This window comes from Mirounga angustirostris, unplaced genomic scaffold (genome assembly GCF_029215605.1).
Source record: "Mirounga angustirostris isolate CCGP_5_RB_7025 unplaced genomic scaffold, mMirAng1.0.hap1 SCAF_5, whole genome shotgun sequence".
In the NCBI taxonomy this organism is placed as follows: Eukaryota; Metazoa; Chordata; class Mammalia; order Carnivora; family Phocidae; genus Mirounga; species Mirounga angustirostris.
In genome coordinates this window covers 57,332,995-57,359,464 of record NW_026991713.1, presented here as the reverse complement: position 1 = coordinate 57,359,464, position 26,470 = coordinate 57,332,995, and the positions used below count along the sequence as shown (strand labels likewise).

At 55.1% G+C, this 26,470-nt stretch overlaps 1 protein-coding gene across 2 annotated transcripts in view; it reads left to right on the top strand.

Annotated features, from left to right (window-relative positions):
- The first annotated feature begins 2,778 nt into the window (after window positions 1-2,778).
- LRP1 (LDL receptor related protein 1) overlaps window positions 2,779-26,470 on the top strand; it is a 79,910-nt gene continuing 56,218 nt past the window's right edge. For both annotated transcript variants that reach the window (XM_064591057.1, XM_064591056.1), the window contains exons 1-6: window positions 2,779-3,327; window positions 11,734-11,856; window positions 14,283-14,420; window positions 16,523-16,642; window positions 17,818-17,946; window positions 18,066-18,329. In XM_064591057.1, coding sequence (XP_064447127.1) covers window positions 3,261-3,327; window positions 11,734-11,856; window positions 14,283-14,420; window positions 16,523-16,642; window positions 17,818-17,946; window positions 18,066-18,329 — 841 coding nt within the window. In that variant the 5' untranslated portion in view covers window positions 2,779-3,260. The remainder of the gene's footprint in view (window positions 3,328-11,733; window positions 11,857-14,282; window positions 14,421-16,522; window positions 16,643-17,817; window positions 17,947-18,065; window positions 18,330-26,470) is intronic.

The window sequence follows — 26,470 nt, the reverse complement described above, 5'->3', positions numbered from 1 at the left end:
TCAGTCGTCTATAGATACCCAGCAGAGTTTCACCACCCAGGACGAGAAGCAAAGAAAGCAGTTTGAGGAAGATTATCTTATGACAGATTAGATACCAGAGAAAAAGGAATGAGATGCCCCTCACAGCTCTCTGGGGCCACACACATGGTCGCTCCAGATAGCTTTTTCCTTTCAGAGCTGTCCGAAGTCTGTTTCACTTGGACCACAATATTAGGAGCGGGGTCCTGGGAAAGGAAGGAACCTAGTAGACATTCATTAAAAACAGTTGGTGAGGGGCGCCTGGGTGGCTCAGTCAGTTAAGTGTCTGCCTTCGGCTCAGGTCATGATCCCAGGGTCCTGGGATCAAGGCCCGCATCGGGCTCCCTGCTCAGTGGGGCCTGCTTCTTCCTCTCCCTCTGCCGGCCTGTCTGCCTACTTGTGATCGCTCTCTCTCTCTGTCAAATAAATAAATAAAATCTTTTAAAAAAAAAAAAAAGAGGGGCACCTGGGTGGCTCAGATGGTTAGGCGTCTGCCTTCGGCTCAGGTCATGATCCCAGGGTCCTGGGATCGAGCCCCACATCAGGCTTCCTGCTCGGCAGGAAACCTGCTTCTCCCTCTCCCACTCCCCCTGCTTGTGTTCCTGCTCTCATTATCTCTCTCTCTGTCAAATAAATAAATAAAATCTTAAAAAAAAAAAAAAGAATTTAGGGCACCTGGGTGGCTCAGTTGGATAAGCGACTGCCTTCGGCTCAGGTCATGATCCTGGAGTCCCGGGATCGAGTCCCGCATCGGGCTCCTTGCTCGGCGGGGGGTCTGCTTCTCCCTCTGCCCTCTTCCCTCTCGTGCTCTCTGTCTCTCATTCTCTCTCAAATAAATAAATAAAATCTTAAAAAAAAAAAAAAGAATTTAAAAACAGTTAGTGAGTCCTTGCAATGTGTCTATCATGGTGTTAGCCCATGAGGGCTGGAGAAAAAGATGAATACGACCCCAACCCTGCCCAGAGAAACTCTCTGGCAGTGGAAATGGAGGAAATTTGAGCTATATTTCTTTATTTTTTTTTTTAAGATTTTATTTATTTATTTGACAGAGAGAACAAGTAGGCAGAGAGGCAGGCAGAGGGAGAGGAAGAAGCAGGCTCCCCACTGAGCAGGGAGCCCGATGCGGGGCTCGATCCCAGGACCCTGGGATCATGACCTGAGCCGAAGGCAGCCGCTTAACCGACTGAGCCACCCAGGCTCCCTTGAGCTATATTTCAAAGGACAAAATGACAGGCCTTGAGCATAGGCTTGCAAGATTGGATATAGAAGAGAAAGCCCTGATGAGGAATTGGCAAAATGTTTTAAGTTCGTAGCCCAGGAGACTAAAAACAGGTGGCCTTGGCCCTGAGCAAAGTGAGCCCAGAGGAAGCTCTGGTTTGGGGAAAATGTCCAGTTCCTTCTGGATTCTTCTCGCTTTCACGGCCGTCAGTGGGACAAGTCCTCCATGCTGCTCTGCTTTCCGCCAGGGACAGACTGGTGTGAGGACTTGGGGCCCTTCCCATTCCTCAAGTAGACTTTAAAAAGCGAGAAGGGTGGTGCAATCCTCGCTCATCTCTAACATCAATTTCTGTCTGGCAGCTGACGTTGCCTGCTGCCTCCCTGAACTCTGACTTCCAGACACCAGAAAATCAGACACCCAAGGTCCAACCCTAAAACACCGCCCAGAAGAGGGCAGTGGCCAGAACCACATTCACCGGGCTCTGGGAACCGCCCGGCGCCTTCAGGACTCAAAGTAGCATTCCCATGCGGGCTCGGGGCGGGACAAAGGTCCGGCATTCAGCCGACACCTCAGAACCCCAGGCCTGGAAGCAGAGGTCCACGGTCCCGCGTCTAATTCCAAATCCCTGTTGCTCGGAATCTAAAACCCCGACTTGTTGGGAAATCAGTCAGAAGGTATAAAAAAAAAAACAAACAACACCAAACAAAACATAAATGAGCCCAGACCTCTTGGGGTGAAGAGAGGTGGCCCTTCCTCAACCCCACCCGCTGGTGACTCACCTCCCTCCAAACCAGGGCTCGCCCCTCCGGTGCCCGGTGCCAGGCGAGCAGGGTGGGGCGGGTATTAAGGTGGGCTCCATCCCCAAGCCCTGGGCGGACCGACATGCTCCGGCGTGTCCCCGCGGGTGTCCCTGTTTACTCTGAGCCCAGGAGCGAGGTGGGGGCGGGCCCTCGCAGCCCCTCCCCCACCCGGCCCCCCTTCTCCAAAGGCCCCAATCCCGGTCTCGGTTTTACAAAGTCTCCAAATCAAACCTCAGCTTTTCCCCGTATCTTCCTCGCGGACTGGCGGCCCCTGCCCCCACTCCAGGCAGGAGAGGCACAGTCAGGGTTCCCCGAGGAAATCAGGCCTCGGCCCGGACCCCGGAGTCTTGGGTCCCTAGACGGAGCCTGAACTCCTAGGGCATGACACAGAGTTTCAAAGAGAAGCCCCTCAGCTCTCGCCCACTGCCCAATCTCCCCTCGGCCCTTCAGCTCTCTGAGGCACGAGGGAGAAAGGCCCAGTCGGGGGAGAAGGCGCTCCAGACCCCACACTGGCTGGAGGGGTCCGGGGACCTCCACTCTCGGACCGCTGGCCAGAGCTCCAAAGCCTGTCGCGGCTCTGACTCCCCCTCCCCAGGACAGCGCGCCAAATAGGCGCATGCGCACTCACAGGATTGCCGCGTAGCTCTTTCTCCCCCCCCTTCTTTCCCCGCCCCTTCTCTCCCTCCCTCCTTTGCCCGTCCCCTCCCTCTACCCCTCTCGCCCCCCCCCTCCCCCGGTCGCGGCACCTCAGTCCGGGGAACAGTGGTGCGAGCTCCAGGCCCGTGCACTGAGGAGGCGGAAACCGGGGGAGCCCCCAGAGCTCCATCAGGCCCCTTCCAAAGGCTCCCCCACCCGGTCCACGCCCCCCACCCCCTACCCCGCCTCCTCCCAATTGTGCATTTTTGCAGCCGGAGGCGGCTCGGAGATGGGGCTGTGAGCTTCGCTCGGGGAGGGGGAAAGAGGGGAGAAGAGAAAAGCTGGGGGTGAAGGGTTTGGATTTGGGAGCAGGGGGCGGGCGCACCCCCGTCAGCAGGCCCTCCCCAAGGGGCTCTGAACTCTACCTCTTCACCCACGCCCCTGATGCTCTTTGCTTAAGGATAGGATAAGAATAGAGGAGGAGGAGGGGAGAAGGAGGAAAAAGGGGGACCCCCCAATTGGGGGGGCGACGGCAAGAAGTAGCAGGACCAGAGGGGAGGGGGCTGCTGCTTGCATCAGCCCACACCATGCTGACCCCGCCGCTGCTGCTGTTGCTGCCCCTGCTCTCAGCTCTTGTCGCGGCCGCTATCGACGGTGAGTGAGATTCCCCGGCCCCCTTGGACCCCTGGGGACACCCACTCCCCAGCCCCCACTCCTGCGCTCAGATGGGGAAGGGAGACGCGGGAGGGGGTGCCTTTTGTTATCCCAGTCCAGCTGACACAGCAGCGGCCAGACTGGGGGCGGGGATGGGGGTCCGATTTGGAGGATGGGGGCCCTGGGCAAATGATGCTTCCGGGACCCCCCAGCCCAAACAAAGACCAGAGGCCTGGGAAGGGAGAAGAGGGCTCCCCTTTTTTCTGATTCTGGGATCCAGAGGCCTTCTCTTCCTATATCTGGCTGGGGAGGGCCTCTGCCTCCCCTACATCCTTCCCCCCCCATCTGAAATGTGAAGGAATCCGGATTTGCAATGTACGGCTGCAAAAGGGGGGGGGGGGGCTTTTGCTGTGGCCTCTGAATCTGGAAGGGGAGCTGGGTCAGGGTTGCCCTGCTGGGCAGAGGGCAGGCAGGCCCGGGAAGGCTGTGGGTGGGGAGAGGGAGGGCCTCGGGGAGGGCCCCCTGCTTGGGTGTGGAATCTGGGCCCAGGAGACCAGGCTTGGAGGCCTGGGTCCAGGATCCAGCGGGGCTGCTCGCCTGGGTTCCTAAGTGGGCACTTCCCCCTCTCAGGGCCTCTGTCAGTGGCCTGGATAGGGCTGTGTTGGGGGGGGGGGGGGCGGCGATGCTATGTGACTTTGAATTTTCCTTCTTAATTCCTGGGAGCTTTGAGATGAAAAACGTCAGATGTCATCATTGGGGAAGGGGACTGGAGAATGGCCTGGAATGCTGAGGTGGGAGGAAGGAGGAAAGCTGGTTTCTCCCTGACTTCTGGCTTGATCAGTTTGGACTGGAAGGAGAGTTGGAGGTTGGATGGGGGTTATGGCTATGCCCCTGCCCCCCAATTCCCTGCTCCTTTAGTAAATGTGTTTATTTCTCTCCATCATTTCCCCATCTCCCCCCCTCCCCCCCCACACACACTTTGTATACTGCAGTTAGGCTTTAGCTAGAACAGCGTCCTTTTGGGGAAATGAGGAGCCCCCTTTCCCCCTTTATGTCAGCTATTTTTCTTTTCCTTGTGAGTCACTGGTTCAAGTCTTGCCTAAGCTTTGAGCTGGGATCATGGGGTTGGGCTGGGCTGGGCCCCTGATTTGAGGATCTCATATCTTCCTGTCACTTTAGTCCATCCATCCAGGGAAAAAACTGGGCCCAATACCATCATGCACCCCTCCTCCATTTTCTAAATTTTGCCAGATTGGGATTGGGGAAGTTTTTCTCTGAAACCAGATTATCTCTCCCTCTCCTCCCCTCCCCCCAACTCGCTTCAGTTAGAGGAGAGAGGTTAGGGGGTCAAGAAGTAACTGTGCCCAGAAAGACAGTATTTTCAGTGACCCCCAATGATGCCATCTTGGGGACTGTCTGTCCCCTTCCCCACCACTACGTCAATTATCTGCCCCAAAGGAGGAAAGAGGATCTCTCCTGAATATGCTCCAGATCAGCCCTCACAGGCAGCCCTAGCCCATGACTTCCTTGTTATACATGTTCTTTCCTCTTTTTCTCAACCCTGTGAGGTAGAAGGGGAAACTAAGGCAGAGAGGTTCAGGTGGGTGACTTCTAGGAAGAATAGAAAAAACATTTTAAGAGAGAGAGTCTCATCAGGAACCCCATGATGGAGTTAGGCAGAAGCAAGAGGGGTCTCTGTGGAAAGCAGAAAAAGGTCCCCAGCCCACTCAGGAAGGGCCCTGGTTGCTTCACCCCCAAGGTTCTAAGGTGGTTCTATTTATCATGCCATAGGTTGGTTGGTGGTGGGTGGAAGTGGGAGATACTGGTCATGTTCTCCTTAACTGTCTCCCTCCTCTTTCTTAAAATTTCCACTGAGCCCACATCTGTAACCCAGCTCAAACTAAACTGTCTCCAAAGTCCCAGGAAGAGGACCCCTCCCCAGACACACTCTACTGCTCTTACCTTGGGAATGGGAATATGAATCATTGGTTCTACCCCACTCTGAAGGGTGGGAAAGGGGAATTGCACAGACCTTTAGGGCCAGTGCTATCCAGGGCAGCCTAGAGGATTCTCTTATCTCTACCCCTGCCCTCATGCCTTGGGCCCACAGACATGGAACGTTGTTTGCTTTCCAAAGAAGGAAACCTCCTGACCCCAGATACCTTAGTGTCTAACTTTCCTCTCTACTGCTGTCACAGGCCTAGGGGCCTCCCCCACCTCTTCTGCTTTGTCAGCTATGCCTGAACTCACATGGGGTTCCCTTCTCTTTGGGGAGCAATGTCACCCCACTAGTAGGCAGAATTGAGTGTAGTTGCTACCAGTGAGGATGGGGAAACAGATGAGGTGGGGGATGGGCAAAGGGGTTATTGAGGACCCTGCTGAGATTAGGAACATCTTGGTGTGGGAAGGGCAGCCCCAGCAGACCGGGCTCAAGGAAGGCGGACTGCCTCCTACTCTCCACACCCCTCTCCACACACCCCTTCCTTGAGCCAGTGTATTACCAGTTATCAGACAAGCTGCACAGTTGAAGTGAGTTATGAGGCTGAGGTGTTTGCCTCCTGGCTCTCTGAGAGAAGGTTCCAAACTCCTTTTTTCCCCAGCCAGACCCAGATCCTTGAACACCTCCCTTCCCCCTGGTCTTTCAAAGCTGAGATGTGTAGCACATTGATTTGGGGATGGGAGGGGTATTTTGATGTTTGAGGTTGCTTCACAAGACTTCCTTTTCGTCCAGTCTTGCTCCCCCTTCCTCCATTTTCTCCATATTTTTTTTTGCCCCCACCCTTTCCACTGTCACTGAGCTTCTTAAGGATGTCAGCTGGGGTCCTGGCCAGACCCTGTCCACATCCCCTGACCTCTTCCAAACTCCTTCCTCTAGGAAGCCCTTCTTTACTCAAGTCTAACTTTCTTTCCTCCTGCTGCCATCTTAGCCTTTGCACATCAGAACCCCAAGCTTGTTGCTGAATAGTCTCTTGTTGGGGTCCCCTCACTCTGTGGACTCGCCAGCATTCAAGCCCTCTGGCTCTGGATTGGGGGGGTCATCACCCTTGGGGAATCTGGGTGCAGTTGATTGGGGCCATGCAAGGTCCTTGACCTGGTGGAACTGGGTGCCGGGTGTGAGCATTTGGAGAACTCAGTCCCACCCCACTGTGTTCAGTCCCAGATTTCAGCCCAGTTAGCAGGATCCTGCATTGTTTGGAGAAGGAAGCAGTTGGCTCTGGAGTGCTTCCGGTGCCGTGGCCCCAGGCACAGTGTAAAACCTCCCCAGGAAAGAGGTGAGGGATGGTGGGAGAGACGTATTTGTACCTCTTGGTCCCTCAGAGGAGATGAGAGTCTCTCCCAGGCCTTGGCTTCCCTGGGTGAAGAGCTCCAGTATTCTTCCCCCACCTCCCTATTCTGTGGGAGGCATTAACCCCTGTTCTGGGTATCCCTCGGGTCACACACTGCTAGGGCAGGGACTCTGTCTCCCTGAGTCAGGATATATGCTGCCCCCACCCTACTCTGAGTCTCAGGAGGCTTATTATTTTCTGGGTTCATCCCAAGACAACCGTGCCATTATCTTGGCAACTTCTGGGCTAAGACCCCTTCCTGTCTATTTTTCCTCCCATCTGCTGTCATTGGTGTATGCTGTCTTGACCTCTTGGGACCTCTGTCTCTCATCCTCTTGGTGCATCTCTCTCTGGTTGCCCACCCTTTGAGGCATTCTCTATCTCGCTTGGTCTCCATTGCTTGATTTGTCTCTGCCTGTCTCCATCCACCTCCATCCAGGCCTGTGGGTGTCCCCAGAACTACCTGAGAACAGACGTCCCTCCTGGGCTTTCCCACCTGCTCTCCAGTCCCCACCTTGTCATTTTGGAGTTATTCTCCCCCTCCCAGGTCAGAGTCGGAATGTCCCGTTGTGCAGCTCCCCCCTCCACTTTCCTCCAAACTTCTCTTTCTTCCTCCCCCTCCACTGAGTTTAGGAATGGGTTTTGGAGAGAATGTTTCTGGAGGAAAGGAACTTGATACCCTTCGTGGGCTGAGTAACAGGGGAAAGGAGATATTTCAGAAGGAAAGGGAGAGGTTAGACTTCTAGCAGAACTTCCCTATGACCTGAGAACTGGTGAAAGGTGTGGGGAATAGGTCAGGAGCTCAGAGCTTCTGCTTCTGCTGAGCATAAGCCATGTGTGTGTGTTGGGGGTAGGTGGAGAGGGCTTATAAGGGCCCGGTGAGAGATATATGATGACTTCTGGAGGCATTCGAGGGGTCTGAGTTTTACTTATGGGGAAAGGAAAAGATGGTGGGGAGGTCACTGGTCAGGCTAATGTCCTGCTGAGTCAATATTGACTCAGGATGGAGGGGGAGACCCTTCCCCTCCCCTGGCAGTCCAAGCCATCCCGTCTGTACGTCTGTCCAGGCCGCAAAGCAGAGGCCCAGACTCAGGAATGACAAAAATGTGTCTGAGCCTCACTGAGCTTCGGGAAGGAGCCACCGGGTAACACCCAAAATACATAAAATTCAGTGAAAAGCTCTCGGTTTGGGTCTGGGAGGCCCTGCTGCCCCACTCCCATATGTTTGAAAGCTTAGATTCCTACAGGCTCTGCCCCCCAGCCCCTGGCCACCCCCTGGCTCCTCTGTTCCCTTAGATATTTCATGTGGTTCCCTTTAGAAAATATCCCCCAGCCAACACAGCCTATCTCTCCCTCTGCTGTGTCTGCTCTTGAAAAAGGCCTCAAGGGTCTCTTTCACACTTTCCTGGCCTCAAGTCTCCTAGTCTTTTAGGAGGAAGTGCCATCTGAGGTCTCAACTCCCTTCCTCACCCTCACTGCTCCCACCGGGATCAATGGATGGGTCTCCTCCTCTGGAGAAGACTCTCTCAGGGTCTGTTCTTTCCTGTCATCCTCTCTTCTCTGGCCAGGGACTCTTACCACCCCCTTCCCCACCCCACCCCCAAGGTCCCAGAATGGGACAGAGGACGACAGCCAAGGCTCAAGCAGGGCAGTGGGGTCCGTGTTGTGTCTGGACACACACCCAAGCCTACACCTCCTGTCCCGGCTCCAGCTTGGTGGCCCTGGGGGCCATGGCTGGGCTGGGTGCCTGGGCTTGAGGGGGGGGTGGGCAGGGGTGCTGGCTAGAGTTAGCATGGCGGTCACATTCATCTCCAGGCAAAGCTGAGAACAGACGGCCCCTGTGTCCTGGCGTTCTCGCTGCAACCTCGCTCACTCTCCTCCCTCTCCAGTCCTCTCCTCCTTCTTCTCCTTCCTCTGTCTTCCCTCTCTGTTCCGTTCTTGTCCCTCTCTGCCTCCTCCACCACCCCCTCCTCACTCCAAGGAGCTCTGAAGGTCACTGCCACCCCCTACAATCTCTTTCCCCACTCCTAGTGCCAGAGAACCAAAATGTTCTCCCTGCTGGTTCCTTTTCTTCATCCTTTTTCGTCTGGCCCCATCCTCATGGCCAGTGAGGAAACCACCTGTTTGTTCAGTTACTAAAATCGCTCTGTGCCTCAGTTTCCTCATCTGTACGATGGAGATCGCAACAGTACCCACCCCCCAGGGCTGTGAGGATTTCAGGGAGTTAACACATACAGAGTGTTTCAGATCAGTGGCTGATGCAGAGTGACCAGGTTGAAAGGTGTTAGCTCATATCATTAGGAAGCCCCAGTTCTCACGAGGGGGTTAGGCAGGGGAGGCCAGTGGCTGCTTGCTCCTGAACTTGGGGCCATGTTGTTCCCTCACCTAAGTGGCAGGCCACCAAGATGGGTCTTCTGGGTGCTGGCGTCAGATGCAGAAGGCTCCGCTGAGGGGAGTGGGGTTGGCTGGCAGTTCTAAGCCGATTACAAGTGCCCTACCCCACCCCCACTTCTATGTAGACTGCCCCAAAGTAGGTTATTTGTTTCTTTCCTCCCCACTCCCCCTGAAGGAAATCAAAGACAGGCCTCAGCCTTCAAACTCCAGATTCCTGGGGCTTTCTCCACCATCCCTGACAGGAAGGAAGTGCTTTCACATATCTCTCCAGGATCCTTGTGCTGCCCTGTCCCGTGGGAGCAGGGCAGTGCCCCCAAGTCCCTGTGCCCTGGGCCCGAAGAGGTGCTGCTGTGGGACAAGGGGCCTGAGTGCGCCTCTTCCTTTCCCTCCCCCCACCCCCCACTCCCCTCCCTCCACATGAGCACATCTGGTTTGTGAATCTCTCTCATTCCAGCTTTCGGAGTTTGCCAGCTGCTGTTTCCTCAGCCGAGTTCAGGCCAAAAGTGGGGGTGGGGGACAGTGGGGGGGGCGCAAAGTGAAGGCCAATGGAGGGGAGATCGTGGCCAGGACATGGAATGGAGGGGGGGGTTGGAGTGGCCAAACAGTGACCTCACAGGGCTATGAGTTCTGCCCTGGGGAGGAATGGGGGCAGGGACTAAGTCCATGTGAAGGGGTGGGGGTGGCATGGGGGCCATTTCTGGGCTCCAAACAGCCCATCTGCCTTTAGTCCCATTCCAGCCCCTTCTACCCCCAACCCCCACCCCCCCACCAGCCAGTCTCGGCTGGCTAGGGGAAGAGGACCGGTCTCCGGCATGCTAACTAGGCTGGCGGGCTGTTTCCCCGGGAAGACCTCACAGCTGGCCCAGTGGGGCAATGAACTCAGCATTATCCACCTCCTCAAGGGGCCTTTATTCGCTGCTCAGGGTGGGAGGTAGGGGAGGGGGATGCCGGGGGTGGGGGAGCCTGGCCAGGCCATCCCTGATGTGTTTCCTGAACTCGGCTCTCATCCTGGCCAGGGGCCTGAGTGCAGTCCCCTCTGCCAGAGATGGGGGTTAGGGAGGGAGGACACGGTCTCCGTGTGGCCCTCCTCAGACTCTACCCTCCCTGCTCGGAGCCCTGACATACTTTATTTATGCTCTGTCCCAGCCCTGAGCTCATTCTGCCCTGCATTTGATTAGTTGTGTACAGCTGTCTTCCCAGGGGGACTGGGGCTCCCAAGGGAGCAACTCACTCCTCCTTGGCACCCCAGTGGCTAGTGCAGTACCTGGTACAGAGCTGGTCTTCAGTGCATGCCAGCTGAATGGAGATGGAATTGACCACAGGCCGAGGAAAAGGCAATGAAGGGCTGGGAGACTAGGAGCCCAGCCCTGGGTGGGGACGAAGGAGGGTGGAGGGCTTTTCTTCCCATGGAGGACATGGTGATGGGGTTGGAAGGAAGAGCTCTGAGTATCTCTCAGTGGGAGTGGGAAGATTGATGTGGACTGCAAGGGTTAAAAGCGTAGAGTTGGCTCAGCTGGTTTCAGTCCTGGTTTTGTCACTTGCCTGCTATGTGACCTCACCCTCTCTGGGGCTCGGTTTCCTCATCTATGAAATGGTGGTATTAGTATTACCTATTTTGTCATATTGTGGAGAGGATTAATGAGATAATACGTGGAAAGAACTGGTTTACCACAGTTCCGGTACATGCTGAGCCCACAATAAGAGTTAGTGTTACCGTTCTTAATTCTTCCTTGAAGAAGGAGGTAGGAAATCTGAGTAAGAGCAGAGGAAGCCTGGTGGGGGTGAAGGGTAGGGCAAAGACGTCCTGGGCTGAAACCAGCTCCTGTAGGTCACCCCAGTCATCCCCCTGCCTCAGATCTCCAATTGTGACATCCTGAGCAATCTTAGGTGCCTCTCATCTCACACGACATCTCCTGAAAGTCCTCCCTGAGGTCTAACCAACAAGGAAGGCTGTGTCTTTAGAGAACGGAGGTGGAGGCAGGGCTCCCCCCGCCCTGCCCCACCATGCCCTCCTGTAACCCTGCTGATACAATCTCCAAGTCTCCGCTGTGCCAAGGGCACCCCCCCACGCACACTTCCTGTCCGGGGGCCTGGTGGTTACGACTTGGAGATGGGCAGGCTGATGGGTTTCAGGCAGCAGGAGTGTCCCAGAGGGCACACTGAGCAGAGAGGTTAGAAAAGAGCAGTAGAGCGTGCAACTCTTGATCTCAGGGTCGAGTTCGAGCCCCATGTTGGGTGTAGAGCTTACTCAAAAAAAAAAAGCAGCTGTGGGGTTCTAGTGGGAGGAAAAGGAAGATAAAGAGAAAACATGTCAAAGGCCTAAATGCCGCATCCTTCACCGTCACTCTCGGTCGGCAAAGCTGGGGCTGCTGGTGTCTGACCGGAGTAATGCAGAACGGCAAGGGCTTTGAGCCTGAGGACTGGAGGAGAAGCACACTGGACAGGCAGCATATGGCGCCGGGTTGGGGGCTGTAAAATATGTTCCCTGCCTCCTTCCCCTCCTCCCACCACAGGCACACGGTTGTTCAGGAGCAGCCCACAGCCACCTGCCACCCCTAGGCACCTGGACTGTAGCTCAGAGTCTGGGCCAGATGGGGATTGATGCTGGGGAAGGAAGAGGAGCCTAGGGGACTTTAAGGGGCCTCCATCCTTCATTTACATCCTCATTTTCCTTCCTTACTCCTAGCCCCTAAGACTTGTAGCCCCAAGCAGTTTGCCTGCAGAGACCAGATCACCTGTATCTCAAAGGGCTGGCGGTGTGATGGTGAGAGGGACTGCCCGGATGGATCTGATGAGGCCCCTGAGATTTGTAAGTACCTTTTCTGATCCCTCCCCTAAACACCTTTTCCTTTTGGCCCAGGCAGTTTGGGATAAGGACAGCTGATCTCTAGCCCGGTGTGGACCTTGCTCTGTGATTGTTTGTCCATGACACAGCTAAAACTCTCCCCCTCTTCAAAGTGCCCGGCATGGTGCCTGATGTGCTCCGAAATGGCATCTCTGATTGCTCCGTTCACGGCTGCACCCCCAAGCCTGTCAGCGACTTTGTTGTCTGGGCTGACAGCTTTGCTGGAAGGAGAGAGCCTGGCTTCCCTGCCCTTCTGGCTTGGTCTTCTAACCATCTCGGAGACTTCTGACTCTTGATAAGTGCCCCCAGGTCTTGCCAGATCCCCTTCCTATCCTCAGGCTCCCAGGCCAAAGGCCACTGGCTCTTGCTCAGCCTCTGTACCAGAAGCCCCACCCCCAGTGCGTTTCCCGCCACCCCCGCCTTCCCCTGCCCCAGTAAGTGGTGTAATCAGAGGCAGCTGTTTAAACTGGGAGAAAGGTCCCCACCCAGCCTTTACCCTGCCAGTGGGGGGTGGAGGACTTGCTGGCAGGACCCCACAGTCCTGGGCAGCTGGCCGAGTCCTGGGGTCTCCACCTTTAGCCTCTCCCTGCTCGGCTAATCTGGGCCACGGTCTAGGAGACCCTGCATTCCTAGGTCTGTCCCTGTTCTCTCTCACAGCTCCATCCCCTGGCCTCTCCCCATACCCTCACCCACAATTATCAGGGGTAATTTTAGGGCCAGAAAGAGAGCCTCCAGTTCTCTCTGCCTCACCCCCATACCCTGCCTTCGAGGGGTGGGGCCAGAGATATTCTGCAAGCGTTTCTATGGTGAGGGTGGTTCAGCCTGGAGTCTCTTCTTGACTGATGCCACCTTTATGCCCTACATTTTGTTACCCTCGTGCTTGATGTTGGGGTGATGAAAGCCATGCAGAGGGGCCAGATCTTCCTTTAGTTGGATGCAAACCCCACCTTATACACATCCCCACACTGTTCCCACTCATATACGCTCCCAGGCCCACCATACTCACACACAGCCCCTCCTGGACACCCATGTGGCCCTCCCCCACCCCGCCCGCCACCCCGAGACTAAGGCAGATGTCAGCACAGACATATTCTCACTGCAACAGAGTCAACACTCTCAAACGGGGATGCAGAAGCCCGACCTCAGACAGATGCCCCCAGACCCTCACATACAAACTCAGACTCAGATTCAGACTGTGTACTCCTCCCCAGGCACCCGTGGACAGATGCACTCACATGCGGACACTCTCACTCACACACCCTGTCCATTGTGGAAACCAGTAGGTAGTGATCTGTCTCTCAGCCCACGGGCTCAGCCAGCATCCTAGTCTGCGTGGCCTCCTTAGGCTTCCCTGAGGAGCTCTACCCTGCTCGCCTTGGCCCATCATCAGTGGGCCCCAACCTTTGATGCTTCTCAAATCCTTCCAACCAGGCAGGCTGCTCTGGGGTCAGGCATTTAGAGTGGTGCTGTCCAATAGAAATATAATGCAAGCCACCTATGCAATTTTGAAATCTTCTAGTAGCTACATTACAAAAGGTAAAAGTGGGGGTGCCTGGGTGGCTCAAGCAGTTGGACGTCCGACTCTTGGTATCGACTCAGGTCTTGGTCTCGGGGTTGTGGGTTCGGGCCCCCGCATTGGGCTCTGTGCTGGGTGGGGAGCCTACTTAATAAAAATAAAAATAAATTTAAAAAATAGAAAATTTAAAAGTAGTTAGGTGATGTTAATTTTCACTTTATTTTACCCAATGTATCTGAAATATTATTATTTCAGTATATTAATCATAGAATATTAGTAATGAGATCTTTTGTGTTCTTTTGTGTGTGTGTGTGTGTGTAGTATTAAGTCCTCCAAAGCCAGGGTGTATTTTATACTTCCGGTGCAAACTGGTCACATCTCAGGTACTCGATAGCCACATATGGCAGTTGCTATGGGTTGGACAGTGCAGTTCCAGAAAACTTGGTCTGGCTCTCAGCCCCAGGCTCCAGGCCCTGGGGAGCTATGGGAAGGCGGTGTTCTTTAACATGTGAGCCTCCCGGCCGAGGACTCTTGCTTTCCTTGGCTCATCCAACCCTCTCACCTCTAAACCTCAGCCTGTCTCCTGAGTGTACGATGTGGAGGTGCTGGGATCCATGGGTACCGGGCACGTGGGGAGTGGACTCTGCTGAAGGCCTAGTTCTCCCCTCCCCGTGGCTGTGTGCCTCCCGTGGGGGATGGTGTAAAAGAGCTCTAGGTGGGAGAATCTAAGCAGCCCCCGAGGCCTCCTGAGATGGAAGAAGTGCAGGTGTCTGAAACGCCGCTCTCGGTCTCCTCATCCCCTCTCCCAGTGGACAACTGGCCAGACAGCCAGTGTAGCCGGCTCGCTCACGCCAGCCTTTCCGTGTGCCCCCAGGTCCACAGAATAAGGCCCAGCGATGTCAGCCGAACGAGCACAATTGCCTGGGCACCGAGCTGTGTGTTCTCATGTCCCGCCTCTGCAACGGGGTCCAGGACTGCATGGATGGTTCAGACGAGGGGCCTCACTGCCGAGGTAAGGGCTCTTCCACCTCTCCTGCCCCAGGAGATGGATGCAGTGAGTTCTCAGCTGGGCACGTGATGGGTCTGGAGGCCCAGCGCCCGAGGACGGTCCTCACACCTCCAGTGGGGATGAGGCATTGTCCTGCTCCGGTGCTCCCAAATCAGTGGGCCTTTGGGCTTGGGGCTTAGTCAACAGCCCTGCGGGGATCAGCTGGGGCCCCGGCCTGGGCACTTCTCTTTGGCTGTGTGTGCCTGGGCAAGTCACTACCTCTTTCCGGACCCCAGGATCCCACCTATAAAATGAGAGCTCTGCACTAGATCAGTATTTTCATCCTTTGTTGTTGTTGTAAATCGTGGGGTCCTTTCTTCAAATGGTTTCTTACATGAAACCTGAGTATGAACAGGGAAGGGCAGATGCTGTGATTGAAGCTGGGGGTGGGGATGTGGTGTTTGTTCCACCCTCCTCCCTGCCAGCCAGTGCCCCTGAAGACATCCCCCGGGGAAGTGCAGATCTTTGAGACACTCTAAAGTGGCTTGATGGGAAGGGCACCCAGGCCGAGGAGGAGGGAACTTTAGGAGGATAGGTCCCTTCCCCTCTGCGGCTCAGGTCACCAGCTCTACTGTTCTTCCCCTGAAGGCCCCTGTGGGCCAGGGAGAACCTGGGTCATTTGAGAGCAGTGGGGGAGGATTTGTCTATACAGCGGAGCCTCGGGCCCGCGAGGCAGGGACTAGGGTATGGTGACTTCTCCCTTCTACTGAGCTCAAGGCCTCCAGAGCCTGAGCAAGCCCCTGGGTGAGGGTGGCATGCTGCTTGTCAGAAACATCTGCCTGTGGGAGGAGACACATCTGGATCCTGTTCACCGAGGGCAGGGAGTGTGGAGCAAGGAGTTTGTGGAAGATTTTTATCCTTTCCTTGGGTCGAGTTTGCATGTTTTTGTCTAGAGCTCCTGGGATGGGATGCAGAGCTTGGGCCTAGGGGCTGACTTTAATGACCATGCCCATCACATCTTATCGCGTGGTATATGTTCAAGTTTGCTTCCCTTTGAATACTTTGTCAGCATCGAAAACAACAAAGAACCTTGAGAACCTAGGGTTTGAACTTCCTTCTCTGCTATTAGAGAAGTTGGGCCTCCTTATCCTCCTGCCACATGTCCAGAAGAGAAATTCTTTTCTAGATTTTTCTGAACAAACAATATCGTCCCCCCACCCCACCCCGGCCCTCCCCCACTTTGTGGGGAAAGCCTGGCCAGGCAGCACCTTTGGGCTCCCGGGTGGAGGTGGAGAAGAGAAGAAATCAGTAGGGACTGGCCCCCCATCCCAGCTCCTGCTGGCAGGCTTAGTGCCTCTGAACATCTTAGCATCTCGGGCAGCGCTCTCTTCTAGGTGGGGGGGAAGCGGGGGTGTGAGGCAGCTGGACAAAGGGGTCTTTGTGGCCGGGCCGCCTGGCCCCACGCAAGGCCATTAATTGGGTCGCTGGTCTTGGGGGGGCAGCTGCTCCCCCACCTCTTCCCCCTCCTGTCTCATTCCCTTCTGTCTCCCCTGTGGAAGTGGGTCAGTAGCAAGAGGAAGATTAGAGAAAGGTCCTGAGGGAACCAGTTTTGTTCCTCCTCCCATTTTCCACCTAGACCTTGGACCTTCTCTCTGAGGCCTCCAGGGCTTAAGGGATGGGTTAGAGGTGTGCTTCCAGACCAGAGCTGGGATCCTGAGGGGAAAGACCCCACGCCATGCCCACTCCTCCCCCTTAGCCCCGAAGCCAGCGTTGGAGTTCCTGGGCCGTGCAGATAAGAGGCAAATGAAGGGGCCGAGACTCACTGTCCTCGCTCCCTGTTGACCCCAGCAACTGCCAGAACCCCTCTCCACAGGGACGGAGGGAGTCCAGAGCTACCAGGGCAGGCAGATATGGCCTCTAAGCCATAATTGGCTATGGGACCTTGGGCCCATCTTATACCCTCCCTGGGTCTCAGTTTCCTCACTTGCAAAATATATTAGATGATTCCTGAAGCCTCTTCCATCTCTGACGCTGCGGGCCTTGGAAGTGGTTTCCCAAGGGTTGACGGGAGGCGGGGGAAGGTGGCAGTCTGGGGGCCTGAGTGTGTGCTGCCTGCCCCCCTGCAGAGCTCCAAGGACCCTGTTCTCAGCTGGGCTGCCAGCACCACTGTGTCCCCACACTCAACGGGCCCACCTGCTACTGCAACAACAGCTTTCAGCTGCAGGCAGATGGCAAGACCTGCAAAGGTATGTGAGCGCATGTGCTTGTGTGTCCGTGTGTACATGCTGGGGGGGGCATGCGTGGCTGGGGGGCAGGCGTGGGGCAGGGCCGGCGGGTAGGAGGAGAGTGAGACGGAAGGCACAGACAGGAGGCCCACCCCGGGGCGTGACCGTGAGCCCTGACCACTTGCTGCCGCCAGATTTCTAAATTCCTCTTAAAATCTCATGGGTCGGATATGTGAGTTTTCTTGTAAAAACCTTAAAGCATTATAGATAAAACCAAAGTCCCCTTTGACCGATCCTCTTCAGCTCTGCTCCCTTTCCCATCTCTGGAGGTCAGCTGTGTTATCGGTTTGCTGCCTCTGTCTCTAGGCCTTTCTCTGCGCATTGGAATGCATGGATCCGCAGATAATCCAATTGAAAGTGTTATTTATGTGCGTGCACCCTTTTCACATAAATATCACATGGTACATACCTTTCTTCAGTTTTTCCACTCAGTATGTTCTGGAGGTTTTTCTGTATTAATATGTAGAGATCTACCTTGTTCTTTTAGAAACCACTATGAAGTAGGACTATTACTACAGTTTACTTGGCCATCTCCCTATTGGTGAGATGTTCCAATTTCTCTCTGTCACGAACAGTGCATCCTCTTCTGTTTTAAATTTACCTCCCTCGGCTCTTTGCACAAATGCCACTTTCTCAGGGAGGCCATCCCTAAAATCACAACCCACTGCCTGCATTTTCTACCCCCATCTCCGCTTAATATTTTTCCCACCAGTCACTTTCCACTGCACTAGCCTTTCTAACATAGAATTTACTTTTTTGTTTTATTTATTACTGAAATCCCAATATTTCATTTATTGTCAGAATTTATATTTCATGAGGGCAGCAATTTGAATATATTTTATTCACAGCTGCATTCTCAGAGCCTAGGACGGTGCCTGGCATCGGGCAGGTGCTCAAGAAATCTTTTCTGAAGGAAAGGATGATGTGCACTTGTGCGGGGGTTTCACGAGGGCAGATTCCAAGCCTGGACTTGCTAGGGGATGAAGTTTGCACATCTCTCCTTGTGATAGATTCTGCCAAGTTGTCCTCCAAAGTAGCCATAAGGATGGACAGCCTCACTGGTGGGGTCTGAGGGCACCCAATTTCCTCCCCTCGTTACGCGGGAGATGACCACACTCGTACCCCTCTCCCGGCAGACTTTGACGAGTGCTCAGTATACGGCACTTGCAGCCAGCTATGCACCAACACGGACGGCTCCTTTACATGTGGCTGTGTGGAAGGGTACCTGCTGCAGCCAGACAACCGCTCCTGCAAGGCCAAGAATGGTAGGTGGGGTCCCCTGCGGCCACAGCGATAGATGGCCCCCATGTTGCTCCCTGGGGGGGGCGGCCTGAGAGGCCCTAGAGCCCCTTGTCGTATCGCCCCCTCTCTCCTCCATCTACAGAGCCAGTAGACCGGCCCCCCGTGCTGCTGATTGCCAACTCCCAGAACATCCTGGCCACGTACCTGAGTGGGGCCCAAGTGTCTACCATCACGCCCACTAGCACACGGCAGACCACAGCCATGGACTTCAGCTACGCCAACGAGACTGTGTGTTGGGTGCATGTTGGGGACAGCGCTGCCCAGACACAGCTCAAGTGTGCCCGCATGCCTGGCCTGAAGGGCTTCGTGGATGAGCACACCATCAACATCTCCCTCAGTCTGCACCGTGAGTTGCCTGCTCCTAACTTGGAGAGCAGGGGAGGGCAGGGAAGATGGAGCAAGCTGGAGCCTGCCTAGGACAGAGGCAGAGGGTTAGACAGGATGACCCCTGTCTGGGGCAGGAGTCTAAAGAAGAAGCCCTTGACTGAGGCCAAGGCAGGGGGCTGCACAAGATGACCCCTGTTGGGGGACAGGGGCAGACTGATGGCTCTGCTTCCTTCCCTCTCTCTGAGCTTAGTCTCTAGATGGCTCCTGAATTTTGGGCCAGGGCCAAGGAAAAATGCTAAGGGGGCAATGAATGGTCAATCTCCAGAGACTCGGGACTGTCCCTTCTTAGAGAGAAGAGTGTTGATTCAACCGCAGAGGGGCTTTCCCATGTAGCAGGAGCCAGGGCAAGGGAAAGAAAAGGCCTGGAGCCCAGGCGGAGCCTTGCTAGGTTGTGGCTGAGGGCAAAGATGCCAGGGTCTGGCTGGGTCTATCTCCATGTTCTGTCATTTTCCTCGGGGACATCATCAGAACGGATCCATGGCTGCAGGGTGAGTGTGGGGGTCCTGAGGCTGTTTGGGGGGCTTTGTGACAGTGAATGAGACTAGAGGAGGAGCAGAGAGCACTGGGGCCACAGGGACATTTTAAGACCTCTGGGATGTTTCCATTCAAACTCCTTCCCTGGGCTGTACTTTGCTGTCTTAGGGGTGGAAGAAGGGATATAGCTAGGGATGGGGCCAGGGCATAGATCCACTGCCAGAGGCAGCCCTGCTCATCTCAGATGCTGTTACATAAACAAACAAACATCTGGCACCGTCACATTTCCAGGAAGCCACACTGCAGAGATGAGGGGGAAGATCTGGCCTTGGTTGATCCGACCCCCAGGAGGGAGGGTAATTTGATCTGTGACCTTGAGTAAATCAGAATTCCCTGTGCCTGCTTTGATTTCCTAATCTGCATCATGGGTTTGAGCTTGCCTGTCCAGAGCAGATCAAATGAAGTGAAAGCGAGAGGCAACCCATAGGTTTAGATTGTGAACCCTGGGCCTGCTGGAAGATCTTCGTTCTTCATTGCATCCCCGTATTATGATCACCACAGAAGACAGATCCCAGGAGGACACATGGGCTTAGTTCTGGACTAGCAGGGGTTCCCCGAGAGCCCTTACCCTCTGCAGCCTCATCACCTCGTCCGCACCTCGGCTCCAGGTCCTCCAGAGCATCCCAGTGGTGTCTCTGGTCTGTTGGTCACCAGGGCTCACTTGGGATCCGACATGTCTTCCTTGGAATGCTGGGCTGGGGGCTGCCATACTTGGTTGGCTGACCTCTCGAGGGGTGGGCAGATAGGGAACCCAGTGGCAGAGAGGGTAGCATAGGGCGAGACCCCTGAGACAGCTACCCTCTCCCTGCTCCTTGTTGACGGCCCCACCCAACAGGCCTGTCTGGACAAACGGCTCTGGCAGCTCCCTCCCTGGCCCTGCCTCAGGGCCAGACGATGGGCTCGTGGGTAGGTGGCTGGCGAGGGCGCCCTGATGGGAAACTTCTCGGCTTTTGCTCTGGCCTGGCCCCGTCTCCTGCCTTCCTCTAAAGGAGAAGCAGGAAATAAGCTCAGGCGGGTACCCCTCCCTTGGCAAATAGAGCCTTGCCTCCCAGTCTGTTAGATTCATTGGGCCCCTCTGGGGCAGAGTCCAGGAGGCAGGAACAGATCAAGGTTCCGGGGGGGAAATGCTGGTGGGGTGGACGAGTGGGTTCCCATTGCCCCAGCCTCTGTGCCTCCTCCCGGCCCCCACCCCACCCCCCATGCCGCCTGAATGTCTGGCTGTCACCCTGAGGATAGTTGTTTTGCTCTCATCCCACAGACTAATTATGGGCCCTGCGATGAGGATGTCGGAAGTGTCTCTCCCTCTCCCCAGCACCCTCCCCCATCCCTAGCTCCGCCCCTTCACAGGAGAAGCTGAGTGGCCTGTCCTGGTGTGCGGGTGGCCGGTCCCAGGCACTCACCTGTGCAGTGGGCTGCCGGCCTGTAATTAGCTCCCCAAGGGGGATGAAGAAGAAAGGTTGCTGCTTTCTCCTGCTTTCTCTCTGCCCCCTAGGGGAGCCCTCCCTGCAATCATCCCATTCCTGGCTATGACTGTGACCTCCATTGCACCCCTGGGAGGGAGCCCCATGCAGGAGGGAGGAGTCTGACAATTGAGAGGTGCTGGGGCCCAGAGGCCAAGAGGCCGAGAGAGCCTGCTTGCTGGTGTGGGAAGAAGGGGGAGCCTGCCCCAGAGAAAACTGTGGTAACAGAAATAGAATAGAAAAAAGGAAGGAGGCCAGGAAGTGAGCCTGTTTCACATGGGTCCTAGGGAATGTGTGTGCCAGACCTGCTCGGAGTCCTGAGAGCCCTCAGAGGGCCCCTCCAAGACCCTGCCATGCTCAGTGGTCGGTGCAGCTTCCAGGAGAGGCTCCGTGGAGCCAGCTTGGGATCGAAGCTCCTGCTTTTTCCTGTCTTGATCCCAGCTCCTTCCCTCTGTTTCTACTCAAAAGTTGGGGGACACTCTCTGACCAACTTCTTCACATGATCTGGAAGGGGTGTGCGCGTGTGTGTGTGTGTGCGTGCGTGCGTGTGTGTGTGTGTGTGCGCGCGCGCGCGCGCGCGCGCACGCGCACATACACTTTCCTCCCTTAACTGAGCCCCGGCTGCCAACACTTCTTCTTTCTGTGACTTTCACTGGCCTGGACTGGGGGGACTTGGGGCTGAGTCCTCACCACTTCCCCTCCCTCCTGGGATGTAATCCCAGGGTCCATCCTCCCCTCCGCCGCCGTCCCAGCAGCATGGGGAGGTCTCTGTGGATTCTGATTCTGTGACTGGAGAACATGGTAGTGAGCCAGAAGACCCTTAGGGAGGACTGAGGCCGACCCCTCAGTTTTGTTTTGTGTTTTTTAAAGATTTTATTTATTTGAGAGAGACACAGCAAGAGACAGAACATAAGCAGGGGGAGTGGGAGAGGGAGAAGCAGGCTCCCCACTGAGCAGGGAGCCCGATGTGGGGCTCAATCCCAGGACCCTGGGATCATGACCTGAGCCGAAGGCAGATGCGTAACGACTGAGCCACCCAGGCGCCCCTGACCCCTCAGTTTTTGATACTGCCTTTCCCAAAGCAGGGATGCCTTGATTTTAAGTGGTATGTGGACGTGCACTTTTTTTTTATTGTTACAGTTTTTGTGTAATGACCATTAGGAAACTCCTATAACTAGCACATCAAATCTATGATTTCATAGATTGCTTAGGATGCAGCAAAATAAGAAACATGAGTTGACTTACAGAAACAGTAGGTAAATGATACATATGTACATAAATGTACATAACCATGGCAAGCATTTAGAAAATGACACACGAAAGACTGAAGTTGTGGAAACTGAGACCCAGAGGGGACAATGGGTCTGGTAGTTCCATAGCCAGGCCTGGCCTGCCCTCTCTGCCTCTCACCTCTGACCACCACCTCTGACCACCGGCTCAGGGAACCTTAGGCTCCGCCCAGCCCCCTGCAGGGCTGCCCCTAGGCGGGACTGGAGGTCAGATCTACTGACCTACCCTCCCCAGTCCCCCACCCCCAGCCTTGCATTGCCTTAGCTGTGCTCCTCTGACCTGTCTTCCCCTGGCTTTGAGGATGTTTTCACCCTAGAAAGAATGAGGGCAGCCTGCAGGAATGGGGCCCTGGGAAGGGGTGTGTGTGGGGAAAGAAGGTTCTGACGCGAGGCCTTTTTAAAGGAAATAAGTTTTGCTAAAGTCACTTAGTTTTGGACTGTGTATTCGGGGATGCTCTGGAAGAGCCCTCCAGGATCCTGGGGTTTCTTCCTTGTACCATGCCGCATGAGGAAAGGAGTGAGGAGGCAGAAAAGGCCCCTTACACTGCAGGCAGCAAGGTTGCGAAATGAGTCCCCAAGTCCAGCTGGCCAGTTTCTCTTATCCCTCCCTCTTTCTTTGTGTGCCTGTGTGTATGTGTGTATGTGTGTGCTTAAAATCACAACAGGAAATGGGTAGTGATGTGTCTAGAGGGAAGGCAGAGAGGGGGGCAGAGAGTAGCCCCTCTGAGTCTGAGATGAACTGACTTCCCTGGCTGGAAGGGGATCCGTCTTCCCACTGAACTGGGCGGCCCAGGCCCTCTCTGCCTCCCACCCTATACATATGGAACCCTTCCAGATTTTATGTATGAAAGCCAGCCAACCCCCCCACCACCCTCTCCCTTGGCCTTCCTCACCCTCAGGGTGTCAGAATCCTGGGGGGCTCTTGCCAGCACAACCTTTGGCCTTGGGCCACCCGTGCCCTGGTGCTTTTGCTCCCCGCTCCCACTCCCATCCCGAGTTTCCGAATCATTTCACAGCCCTTCTCTCCTCTCCCTGGCCGAGCCAGCCCCACGTCTCCCGGCTCAGCTCCAGCCTGGCCTCTCCTCCCCCGCTGTCTCCCTGAAGCTGCCTCTCCACCCAGCCTGCTCCCAACACAGCCCCCCTCCCTGTTTTCAAGCCACAGGAAGTAACTTAAGCAAGAGAGATGCATTTTAGAGCCCAGCAAGGATTTCTCAATAGTGGGAAGACCCTGGTTCTGATTCTGAATCAGAGCTGCAGAATCCGAGCCTCTCATCCCCGGGATGAGCCTTTGTGGGCCTGGGCCAGGCAAGGGAAGAAGCGGGGCATACACCCCAGGCCAGAAGTACAAGCAGGGCAGGAAGGGAGCCCAGGAGACAGAGGTGATGCTGCGGCTGAGCCCTGGCCTCTCTGGGAGCAAGAGGTGCTGAAGTCGGGAAACAGGGGCATGAGGACGTGCCATTTGGCAGAGCTTCTGCCGGGCCTGCCTGGCAGTCTCTTACCTACTTGCAAAGCCCCCAGACTCCTAATCATCTCCCCTGGGCCTCTCTCTCCCCGCCAGCCCTCAGGGCAAGAGCCCCAAGTGACTCTAAGAAACAGGAGGATTACCAGACAGATGTGTTCTCCCACCGTCTTGGGGCCAGAGAAGGAAGATCCTGGCAGTCGAAGGGAAGGGAAAAAGTGATGTCCCAGCGCTAGGACAACAGAGTGAGGACTCAGTGCTCAACAAATATTTGTTGAATGAATCAGTATATGTGTGTCAGACACTGGGGACAGAGATGAAAGATAGCACCCTGCCCTCACAGTATTTGTAGTCAGGTAAACAGGCTGTGGTAAAAGGAGTGACTGGGGCTTACGGGAGTCGGAAATACAGAAAGCTTTCTTCTGGGGACCTGAGCTGAGTCTTGAAGAATAGGAGGTATTAGCCCCAAACTGCCCACCTGGAGGGCCCACCTTTAGTCAGGAGGCCACGGGGCTCTAGCTGAAGGCACAGATGGTAACTTGTTGGAGAAGGTAGGGAAGAATGGGGTCAAGGTGAGGGGGGACGATGGTAAGAACAACAGCTCCCATTTGTGGAGTGTTAATTATGTGCCAGGCCCTGTGCTAAGTGCTATGAATGTACCATACCATTTTGCAGATGAGCAAACTGAGACTCAGACATTAAGTAACTTTCCCATAGTCCCATTTACAGATGAGCAAACTGAGACTCAGACATTAAGTAACTTTCCCATAGTCCCATTTACAGATGAGCAAACTGAGACTCAGACATTAAGTAACTTTCCCATAGTCCCATTTACAGATGAGCAAACTGAGACTCAGACATTAAGTAACTTTCCCATAGTTCCACAGTTGGAAGGTGATAGAACCAGGATTCATACCCACTCTCAGTGTCTGGAGCCCTGTGCTAAATGCTATGAATGTACCATACCATTTTGTAGATGAGCAAACTGAGACTCAGACATTAAGTAACTTTCCCATAGTCCCATTTACAGATGAGCAAACTGAGACTCAGACATTAAGTAACTTTCCCATAGTCCCATTTACAGATGAGCAAACTGAGATTCAGACATTAAGTAACTTTCCCATAGTCCCACAGTTGGAAGGTAATAGAACCAGGATTCAAATCCGCTGTCAGTGTCTGGAGCCTGACTGGGCCCAGGGCAGAGCAGAGTGATGGGAGAGGTGGGGAGGTTCCTGGAATAAGGACCAGAATGCGGTGTGTTCATTGGGGATGTGGTTAAAGTGGGAATGGGGTTTATCCTTGCTCATCCTTCCTCATCCAGGGACTTCATGCCCTGTCCTACAATCTTTGGGTATATGGATGCACTGGGGGATATTTCCTCTGGGCACAGAGGCCCCCTTCCTCTCCCAGATTTATTTTAGGGTGAGTGACTAGAGCCCTGCAGCTGAAGCCAGGGCCTTCTTGGGAATGGTGGGGCAGGGGTGGGGGGGTTGTTTTTGGAAAAGCAGCAAATGTTTAGGGAAATATCTCTTGAAGTTGAGAAAAATTGGAGTTATGGAGAGGGCAGAGTGCTGAGCATTGGTGGGTGGGAGTCGGGGGAGAGTGCAGGGAGGACTTAACAGTTATAGACACACACCCCAGGTCTATTCTGGAGCCTGGAAGTGAAAGTCTTTTGTGACATCACTGGCAAGCTGTGGTCTGTCCTCTGACTGTCTCACCCCCCTCCTAGCTTCCTAGCCTCCTCCTCTATACTGGAATCCCCAACAACGTGACTCCCAGACCACCCCAGACCCTTCCCACCACATAGCATTCTTCCCCTTAGGTTTACTTGAGATTCCCCTGTCTTCAAGATTTGCGGCCCTTGGGGACGCCTGGGTGGCTCAGTCGTTGAGCGTCTGCCTTCGGCTCAGGTCATGATCCCAGGGTGCTGGGATCGAGCCCCGCATCAGGCTCCCGGCTTGGCGGGAAGCCTGCTTCTCCCTCTCCCACTCCCCCTGCTTGTGTTCCCTCTCTTGCTGTGTCTCTCTCTGTCAAATAAATAAATAAATCTTAAAAAAAAATTAGGGGAGGGGCACCTGGGTGGCTCAGTCGTTGGGCATCTGCCTTGGGCTCAAGTCATGATCCCAGGGTCCTGGGATCAAGCCCCACATTGGGCTCCCTGCTTGGCGGGAAGCCTGCTTCTCCCTCTCCCACTCCCCCTGCTTTTGTTCCTTCTCTCTCTGTGTCTGTCAAATAAATCAGTAAAATCTTAAAAAAAAAAAAAAGATTTGGGGCCCTTGGCCAGAGCCCCTCTGGAGGATGCTCTGGGGTCAGCCCTGAGAAAGCTGGACCACAGGGGACAGCTGCCTTCTGAATGTGTGGGGCCAGAATGTTCAGGTCTTCTGGGGTCAAACCCAGGAGTCAACTTGCCCCCCATGCCATGAGACAGGCCAGTGGTCCAGACACTGCCCATAGGGGAGCCAAGGAGGGAAGGTGCCCTCTCCTAATCTGAGCCCATCTGTCTTCACTGGCCTTGGATAGGTATGAGTGGCCATGTGTGTGAGTGTGTGTGGTGGGGTGGGCAGAGGAATCTGGACTTTAGCAGAGAGGAAAATAATGTGGTGGAGGGGGGTTGTATAACAAAGGATTTTTGCTTGCGACTAATAGTCTCCAGCTGCAAAAATACCAAAGTAGAGGCCAGGCCGGGCTGGGGACGCCCGTTCTTGCCAACTCCTCACCGGCCTGCTGAGTGGGGCCCTGCCTGGCCTTTGGGAGGTGGAAGGGGAGACCGGCCAAGGGTAAATAATCTAGAGCAAGGACGATCCCTCTGCCTGCTCTCCCGGAATTGGCAGGGAAGCCAGGCCAGGAGGGAGTCTCAAAGGTCGGCCACGTCCTGGGGGGCACGGGGGGCGATTGTGGAGCTGCACCTGCAATGGGGGGGCATTCGATCTCTTCAGATTTCTTCCTCCTTCCTTCTTGCTGAGGGAAGAGTGGATGGGGAGCAGCGCCAGGGTGTTGCCAGCCCTGAGCTGGGCAGTGACTCAGGGAAGCCTCAGGAAGTTAGAGAGAAGGACGCAGCTGCACCAGCTGATGCTGGGAAAATGGCTTCCAGTGAAGTTCCCTTGCATGCCATCAGCCCCCCCACCGTGGCCACCAAGTAAAGGGCGCGCGGCCCGATTTGCCTTCCAACCTACTTGCCTGCTAGCTGCCCGTTGCTGCAGCAGGTCTCCCGCCCCACCACCACCACCTTGGGGACTTCGGTTTTCCTCCAGAGGCCGCCTAGTGGCATTCATTTGGATCTGTTTTTCTGTGGTCACAGTGTGTGGGGCAGTGTGATTGCCTTATCCCAGCCCGGGGCCCTCTTCCTCTGTGGCCTGGG